The 9,856-nt window shown below is 35.2% G+C and overlaps 1 protein-coding gene across 1 annotated transcript in view; it reads left to right on the top strand.

The window, feature by feature from the left end:
* Nucleotides 1-8,831, top strand: part of LOC113818682 (major facilitator superfamily domain-containing protein 6) — a 21,966-nt gene extending 13,135 nt beyond the window's left edge. Inside the window, exons 6-10 of the mRNA XM_070131440.1 lie at nt 1-44; nt 982-1,145; nt 1,422-1,625; nt 6,999-7,166; nt 8,073-8,831. The exon at nt 1-44 is cut by the window's left edge and continues 125 nt beyond it. Coding sequence (XP_069987541.1) covers nt 1-44; nt 982-1,145; nt 1,422-1,625; nt 6,999-7,166; nt 8,073-8,464 — 972 coding nt within the window. The 3' untranslated portion in view covers nt 8,465-8,831. The remainder of the gene's footprint in view (nt 45-981; nt 1,146-1,421; nt 1,626-6,998; nt 7,167-8,072) is intronic.
* The last annotated feature ends 1,025 nt before the right edge of the window (nt 8,832-9,856 follow it).

Below are 9,856 nucleotides of genomic sequence, written 5' to 3'. Positions count from 1 at the left end.
CTCATCGACGTGTTCTCCGACGCCTCCGGGAGACAGGACTTCAGGTGGGTTCGGGGGGGGGGGGGGGGTGTTTGTCTGTGTGTGTGTTTGTCTGTGTGTGTGGAGGTTTGGGGGTTTGGGGGGTTCGGGGGAGGTAGGGGGGGGGGTGTTGTGTGTGTGGGGGGGGGGTCGGGGGTTGAGGGGGAGGTAGGGGGGGTGGGGTGTTGTGTGTGTGTGTGTGGGGAGGTTTGGGGGGTTGGGGGTGGGGTGTTGCGTGTGTGTTTGTCTGTGTGTGGGGAGGTTTGGGGTGGGGTTTGGGGGGTTGGGGGTGGGGTGTTGTGTGTGTGTTTGTCTGTGTGTGGGGGGGTTTGGGGGGTTGGGGGAGGGAGGGGAGAGGGGTGTTGTGTGTGTGTGTGGAGGTTTGGGGGGTTGGGGGAGGTAGGGGGTGGGGTGTTGTGTGTGTGTGTGTGGGGAGGTTCGGGGGGTTGGGGGGATGGGGGGGTTGTGTGTGTGTGTGTGTGTGTGTGGGTTTAGGGGTGGGGGTTGTGTGTGTGTGTCTGTGTGTGTGTGTGTGTGTGTGTTTAGGGGTGGGGATAGTGGTTGTGTGTGTGTGCGTGTGTGTGTGTGTGTGTGTTTATGTGTGTCTGTATATATGTGTGTGTGTGGTTCTGTATGTTTATCTGTGTATATGTGTGTGTGCGGTTATATATATTTATCTATGTATGTGTGACTGTGATTATATATGTTTATCTGTATATGTGTATGTATATATGTATATGTATATATGTACGTGTGTGGAATGTCTATTTATATTTGCACATTTCTAAGTAAATAAACAAATAAACTTAAAAAAAAAAACATCCCTTTCTCTCACCCAAATAAATTCAATAAACCATTGTATTTGCACATTTTTAAATAGATAAATAAACTAACAGAAAAAATAACTTTCTCTCACCCAAATAATTTCAATAAACCATCTCTCTCTCTCCCGCACCCACACAGACCCGCCTTCTTCCTCTACTTCGCCCTCAAGCTGGCAGGATCCATCTGCATCCTCTTCCTCAAGCTGGACTTCAAGATGCCCTCCAACCGGGTCATGAAGGATTTCCGGTCCATCGTCAAGAAACCGGAAATTATTACGTTCCTGATGGTCATGCTCATATCAGGTGAGGGAAGGATGGATGGAGGGAGGGAGAGGTAGGGAGGGAGGGGGGGAGGGAGGGAGGGAGAGGGAGGAAGGGGGAGAGGGAGGGAAAGAGAATGAAACAGAGAAAGAGAGAAAAATAAAAAGCGAGGGAGGGAAGGAGAGCGAGAGCGAGAGCGAGAGCGAGAGCGAGAGCGAGAGCGAGAGCGAGAGCGAGAGCGAGAGAGAGAGAGAGGAATGAAGGAAACCCCACACACATAAACCTCAAACCTCTTTCTCGCCCTCCCCCCACCACCAGGAGCATGTTTCGGAGTCCTGGACACCTTCCTGTTCTGGCTCCTGCAGGACATGGGTGCCAAGAAGTCCCTCATGGGCATCACGGTCTCAGTGGGCACGGCAGCGGGCATCCCCATCTTGCTAGTGTCTGGACAAATGATCCAGAAGTTGGGACACGTCAACACTATCATCCTTGGCTTCGCTTTTTACGTTATCAGGATGTTGGGTGAGTGTTTTATTTATTTTTTTTTTATCTCTTACCGTATCGTTATTATCGTTATATTTTAGTTCAGCTGCAGAAACCCGGAATATATTATTGCGTTCAACATACCTTACAGAAAGTTTTGACTAGGTAGAGTGGTGGGATAGACCTGGATCAACCCGAGGTAGGATATGGTCCCAAATTGTGGTATCATTTATTTCGTGCAACATACCTTACAGAAATGGTTTGATTAGATCGAGTAAACCCTAGGTAGTATACGGTCCCAAATTATGGTATCGTTTTCGAAATATAGACTATTTTCTCTCCAAAATAGAGCAAAAGTAATTGTCGCATAGTCACTTCACTTTCTTTGCAAGTGCATAAGTTACTTTGAGCAAACAAATATAAGTTTTATTTATCAGAATGTTCGAAATTAAATTCTTTGCCATCCTACATCCAGAAACATTGCTATGCCAAGCTTGTGTATTAGTAACATTAGCTTATTTTCCCTCGTTCACAGGATTAGTTAACAATTTCTCATTCAGGTCACATGAAACCCAAGATGTTTCTTATTACACAAAAAACTGCCACTACTACCCTGTCACTAATTATAAAAAAATTGAACTTGATACATACTTAATCATTACTGCAAGAGGCAAATAAGCAAAAAGTTACCATGATTGGGGGCCACTCCCTACGAAGTCAGAAGTAATTGTTGAACTATGTCAATACTCACTGAACATTGATACAAACATAAATTTAGGCATGAAGTGATAATAATGATGATGATAATCATAATAAAAATAATAGTGTTAATAATGAAAATGATAATTATAATAATGATGATAAAAGTAATGATAATCATAAAATTATATCAATTTCATTGTTCACACTAATAATGATCATAACAAAAAAATGATAATAGTAATGATATCAATAACAAAAGCACTGATAATGATAACAATAACGATAATGATGAAGAATGATAACAATAATGATAATAATAATTTTAACAATAACAATCATGATGATAACAATAACAACAACAATGATAATCACAATGCTAATAATGCTAATAATGATGATGGTGATGATGATGATGATAATGATAATGATAATGATAATGATAATAATAATAATAATGATAGTAATCATGATAATTATAGTGATGATCATGATAATTATAACAACAACATTAAAGCACTGATGATAATGTTAATGATAGTAATGATATTTAATCGTGATGCTAATAATGATGTTCATAATAACAAAAATGATGATGATTATCATCATAACAATAATGATAACAATAATAATGATGATAATAATAACAATTATCATTATTGTTATTATTATCGTTATTATCATTATCATTATTATTATAGTTGTTGTTGTTGTTATTGTAATGCTAATGAATAAAGATAATAATATTAATAATCATGATAATGAAAATGATCATGATTATAATAATGATGATGATAATAATAATGATAATAATAGTAATAATGATAATTTTAGTATTAATAACAATAATAATGATAATAGCAATGGCAATGATGATAATAATGACATTATTAAAAGTAATAATAACGATAATAACAGTGATAACAATATAGTAATAATAATAAAAGCAATAGTGATAATGATGATAATAATGATAACAGTAATCCTAATCATAAAGATAATGATGAAAATGATCATAACAGTTATAATAATAACATATAACAATAATAATAGAATGATCAAAATAACCATAATGAAAATAACAATAACGATGAAAATAATAGTAATGGTAACAATAGCAGCAACAACACCAATAATAATAATGATAATGATAATAATAATCATAATCATAATAATGATATCTATAATGATAATGACGATAGGCATGATAGTAAAAACATTAATGATAATAAAGATGATCCCAATAATAACAACAAAAACAACAGCAACTTAATAGACACATTACATGGACATGCACATACTCAGAAATGTATACATATCTATCAGTCTATAGACATGCATATCTACCGTACAGATAGAAAAATAAAAGTATATTTATTTGATAGATCGAGAGACACGCATCTATTTCTGTGTATATGTATGGATATCCGTTTATACGAATAATAAATAATCATTCGTTGGGTCGGGCTTGGCACAATTTTAACAAACTAGCCGAATGACACAACTGATAATGATGATTGAGATATTAACAATGATGATAACAATGATGTTGATAATGATCTTTGGAAGTAAGTGCGGTGGGGTTAAAAAAAAAAACAAAAAAACTCAGAGAAATAAAACTGACTCTGCCTGTCGTTGACATTACTGGTGTATGGACAGGCGGCGGAAAGCAACAGGGCGGCATAAGCAGGGTGAAGTCTCCCATCGAAAATCTGCGTAAGGCGTCACAAATAACCTTGCTGATGCATTACAAAATCAACTGAAATTTTTATTGAGTAACATTCTTATGCACAGGAGAAAGGCACATTCATCTGCGCATAAATAACGTTGACGATTCTTAAAAGATAATAATAATAATAATCGCCCATTGGCACTTCCTGTAAATAAGATGTATCGAATCCTGGTAGAGTTCGAATCCCAGGTTACCGAAACTTGGCTCGCCTAATCAATGTTTTTACTCCATAAATCGAATCTGAAGGTTGACTCACTCTTTTCTTTTCTTTCTATCTATTGCCTTATACTTTTGGTTGGTTCTTACTTTTTTCTTGTTTTGTGGAATTGCGAAAATAGAAAAGATTTAGTGTTGAAAAGTACCCCCTAAATTTATACATTTTCTGTTATAACCTCAATCTAAAGAAAATGGGAAAAAATGCCCTAACAGAAAGTAGGCCGGGACTCACCAAGGTAATGTACTATCGCCCTTTATATATAGTTTTAAAGTGAATCATTCTTTTATATTATTTACAAGGGCTACTGTACGATCCTATATGGCATAGCAACGTTGAATCACGCTGCCACTCTAAGCAAAACGTCATCGCATTGACTTCTTATATAGTATCTATTTCCATTTAATACAATATTAAATTAAGAAGAATATGGACCAAATATAATGTCCTAAAGGAGCTGCAAAACTATTAAGACTTCTGAAAGGTATTTCAAATATTTGATGAAGCTGAAGAATATGGCTGATATCGACATAATTTTCTAAATGCCCTTATGTACGTATATAACCGCATTAGCTTATGCTCACACATTCCTATAAACGTACACATACATACACATATATGTGTGAGACTGTGTGTATGTATGTATGTATGTGTACGCGCTTGCGCATACACATAGAAATACACACACACACACACACACACACACACACACACACACACACACACACACATATATATATATATATATATATATATATATATATATATATATATATACATACATACATACATACATACATACATACATACATACACACACACACACACACACACACACACACACACACACACACACATATATATATATATATATATATATATATATATATATATATATATTTATATATATATATGTAAATATATACGTTTTATAGGGTTATTCTAATGGTTCATAAAAGTTTATATTACCAAGTGTAGCCTAGAATAATGTTCGTTAAAAATTAGAAGAAAAAAAACTAGAAAAATGGGATCTCGCGGCCCACAGCAGTTTCTGGAATAGGACACGCAGTAACCAACAGGGCGGCATAAGCAAGACGAACCCTCCCTTCGAAAAGCTGCGGAAAGCATCACAAATAACCTAGCTGTCTTATTACAAAATCACCTGAAAATTTTATAGCGTAATGTGTTTGTGCACAGAAGGAAGGCACACACATCTGCGCATAAATAAGTTTGACGATTCTTAAAAGAAAAAAAATCATCCATCGGCATCTGCGAATAAGATGTCTCGAATCCTCTGCGCGAGTAGAGTTCGGATCCTGTGACAGAAACCTGACTCGCCTCTTCAATGTTTTACTTCATATTTTGAATTCAAAAGTTGGTTCGTCTTTTTTTTATCTTTCAAATATCTTTGTATTTTGCTTTTACAAAAGTAGGTTTGGATTTCATATTCATTTAATATTTATATTTATTATACAAATTGAAAAGATTTATTAGCCTAGAAATGTTTCCCCTAAATATGCACATTTTCTATTTTACTCTTGCTGTACAGAAAATGGGAAAAAATAAGGCCTAACAGAGAGAAGATAGGCCGTGGTTCACCATGGCAGTACGCTGTCACCTTTTATACTTATTATTATCATCGTCGACATTATCATTATCGTTATAAGAGTTGCTGTTATTATCATTATTGCTATTATCATTGTTATTATTGTTATTAATATCCCATTATTATTGTTATTATCATTAATAGTTATTACTATTTTTATGATCATTCTTATCATTTTGACATCATCATGATCGTTTTCATTATTTTATATTATTATTATTGTTATTCATATCCTCATTATTACGATCATTATTATTATTACTATTATTACTATTTTTATTATTACCATGATTGCTATCATTATCGTTATTATTTTCATTATCATTAATAATTGTTACTTTTATCATCATTAATGTTATTATTATCATTATCATTAATAATATAATCATTATGATTATCATTAATGTTCTCATTATCATTATCATCCTCATTATGATCTTTTTTTAACTCTTATCATGATTATTATTATTATCATTAACATTATTGATATTTTTATATCTCATTATTATCATCATTATCATTAATATTACTATTATCCTTATTATTATCATTATTATTATTGTTGTTGTTATTATTATTGAAATTATTTTTGTTATTGTTATAAGCATTATCATTATTATTATTACTGTTATCATAATTATCATCATTATTATAAGCATCTTTTACCATTTGGTTGTTGCAACTGTTGTTTTTGCAGATTTGGAGAAATTGTTTGCTCTTGATACCTTGGTGATACGTTGCTTTAACTGTGATGCGAAATGCGAGCGTGATTTATCGAAGTATATCAAGCAAACGATTATTTACGTAGAAATAAGGTTTATGAACTGAATGTTTCCGTTTTCTGTTTTATCATTCTTTACTTTTAAAGTAGCTGGAAAGGTTGTTTTGTTTTTCTTTTCTTTTTTCTTCTCCTTTACCTTCTTCTTCTTCATCTCTTCTCCTCATCTTCTTTTTAACAAAAGCCCTAATAAATAAGTATTTATGTCCAAATTAAATTTTATTGCTTTATAGATTATTTCATTTTATTTTCTTTCGGTCCTATTTCGCTATATTTTTCTCGAGAGTTCCTTCATCCCACATCCATAATCTTTTCCCAGCCTCCATGTTCGACCGAAACTGCAATAACAATTAAAAAAAACTCCCTTTCCCCTGTGCTTTCAGGTTATTCCCTCATCACAAACCCGTGGTGGAGTCTTCCCTTCGAAATGCTGGAGTGTTTCACCGTGTCCCTCATGAGCACGGCCGCTGTCACCTACACCGCCGACCTGTCCACGCCCGCCACCATCGCTAGTCTGCAGGGGATGTATGGCGGAATCCATTATGGCGTCGGTGAGTTGTCCTTTGTCGAGGGGTGGTTGTTTGGGGGTTGGTGGGGGTTGACATGGGGTTGGGAGGGTTGATGGGTGGTCCTCGCGAGACTGATAGGTGCTGGCATTTTGGTGAATTTGTGTTTGTGGTTTATAACGGTGCTTTTAGCTATAGCACTCCCACATCTCCCAGATCCGCAGAGATCCGCAGTGTGTGTGCGCGCGAGCACGCACGCACGCACGCACGCACGCACGCACGCACGCACGCACGCACGCACGCACGCACGCACGCACACACACACACACACACACACACACACACACACACACACACACACACACACACACACACACACACACACACACACACACACACACACACACACACACACGCACACACACATTCACTCTGACTCACACGACCATCTATATGTATGCGGGCGCACATATAGATAGACAGATAGAACATGGATAAGTATATAGATAGGCCTAGATGTAAGTATAGATATTGATATGATTTTATAAGTAGATATAGATAGGTAAGTGCAAAGATAGATAAATAGATATATAGAGAGGGTCAAATATAGATATAGTTATATAGAGGGTCAAATATAGATATAGATATATAGAGGGTCAAATATAGATACAGATATATAGAGAGGGTCAAATATAGATATAGATATATAGAGAGGGTCAAATATAGATATAGATATATAGAGAGGGTCAAATATAGATATTAGTTAGGTAAATACAAAGATAGATAAAGATAGTGAGGGTCAAACATATATAAATATAGATAGATAGATAGATAGATAGATAGATAGATAGATAGATAGATAGATAGATAGATAGATAGATAGATAGATAGATAGATAGATAGATAGATAGATACACACACACACAGAGTTCATCAAAATACCGATTGCAGGACGCGGCTTGGGTAGTCTGCTGGGCGGGTTCCTGATCGGCCCGCTTGGTATCCGCACCACCTTCAGACTCATGGCCATCGTGTGTCTCGTCACCTGCATAGCGTATTTCGTGATCAATCGGTCATTCTTCCGAAAGCACCAGTTGGAGAGGAAGAAGCAGCGGGCCGAGGAGAAGCAAGAGGAAAAGAAAGAGGAAGAAGCACAGAAAAACGCGGTAAATATGACCGAGAATGATCCAGAGGTCGCCATAAAGAGTATTTCCACAGAAAACGGTGTGACGGATGGGAAGACCAAAGAAAATGGTGTAACGGAAGGGAAACCCAAAGAAAACGGGGATAAAAGCCTGAGAGAAGAGTCAAATCCTGCTTTTGAGAATGACGAAGAAAAATGAAATAAAATAAAATTGAGATAGATATATTGTTTGTACATATATATGTATATAATAGATACTTATAGATCAATATGTAGATAGTTACATAGATTAACTGATAGACTGATAGACAGAGGTAGACATTTTATATGGTAGATTTGTAGAAATAACTTAGTAGCCTGGCTTTAATGGAACTGATTTTGAGTCTTTTTCTCTCTCCCTCTTCTTCACACTCTCCCTCCTTTCATGTTTTATACATGTACAAAATCTTTATTTATTACTTTCATATAGAACCAGCATTATGGATAATGTTTTCTCATAGCATTTAAAATACTCTACCTTTACTTTCACTTTGTCTTTTTCCTTTAAATAAAAGTTTATAAACTTATTGTTTGATATAAAAGTTATTGTCCTTAACATACAATTTTTGTTTGAAAGGATTCTACTCTAAAGAAACCCCTTTTTCAACATGTTCATCGTTCCACCAATTCCACAGTATGGGCCCTAACAGTTTGGTAATTGAAGAAATCCTCTTCAGAACTACAGTATCTTGGTCTACATAGAAGAAAGTGGAAGAATATTTTAGCATCTGGAATTATGGTTCCAATACATATACTTTACCCTACATCCTTCCATGAATAAATGGTCAGAGTTTTACAATGAGATTCAGCAGCCATATGCCTACTATTTAAGGATGGGGCAGTTGCAGAATAAGTTACACCATACGCATCACTCAGTAGCTTTGTTTCAAGGACAGAACTGCTCATCACGAGTAGACAAGATAAATACTGCCTTAAAGTAAGTCATGTCTATACTCATTACAGTGTACCTTTATTCTCAAATATTTCAAACTGTAGGATTAAAAACCTGAGATTTAAAAGTTTTCAATTGTTTAATAGTTTTGCTATGTAGATTTATATATACACAAAATACAAATGAAACAAGTATAATTGGTCAATGACACTTTAATTACCAGACATAGTAATATTAATGCCTCAAAGCTGTTCCTGTATTGATTGTCTTAGCCTTGGTTCTTTTATCAGTGAATATTTTCTTTTTCATAATTTGGAATATAATGCAGTCATCACAATAAATGTTTCCAAAGAACAAGATTTATATCTTAAGATTTTGGACTGAGCTTAATGAACTATTGTTAAGAAAAGTATGAATGAAATTGAACAACTGCACAAGGTAAGATTAATTTTACAATCTTCATCTAAAAGTTCATATTTTTTCGGAAGATTGTAAAGTTGACGTTTTTGTAACTCAAGTCACTTTGTGAAATTGTACACTCATTCATACTTTCATAATTCTGTGGAAACACTGACTCATTTCATTGTTGAATTCAGCATCTAATTTTGACTTTGCAACCTCAAAATATACCTTTCTTTAAGAGGCTGGATCCTGAAACAA

This window comes from Penaeus vannamei, chromosome 16, assembly GCF_042767895.1.
Source record: "Penaeus vannamei isolate JL-2024 chromosome 16, ASM4276789v1, whole genome shotgun sequence".
Taxonomy (NCBI): Eukaryota; Metazoa; Arthropoda; class Malacostraca; order Decapoda; family Penaeidae; genus Penaeus; species Penaeus vannamei.
Note: the sequence above shows the minus strand (reverse complement) of the source record. Positions and strands in the feature narration are given on the sequence as shown.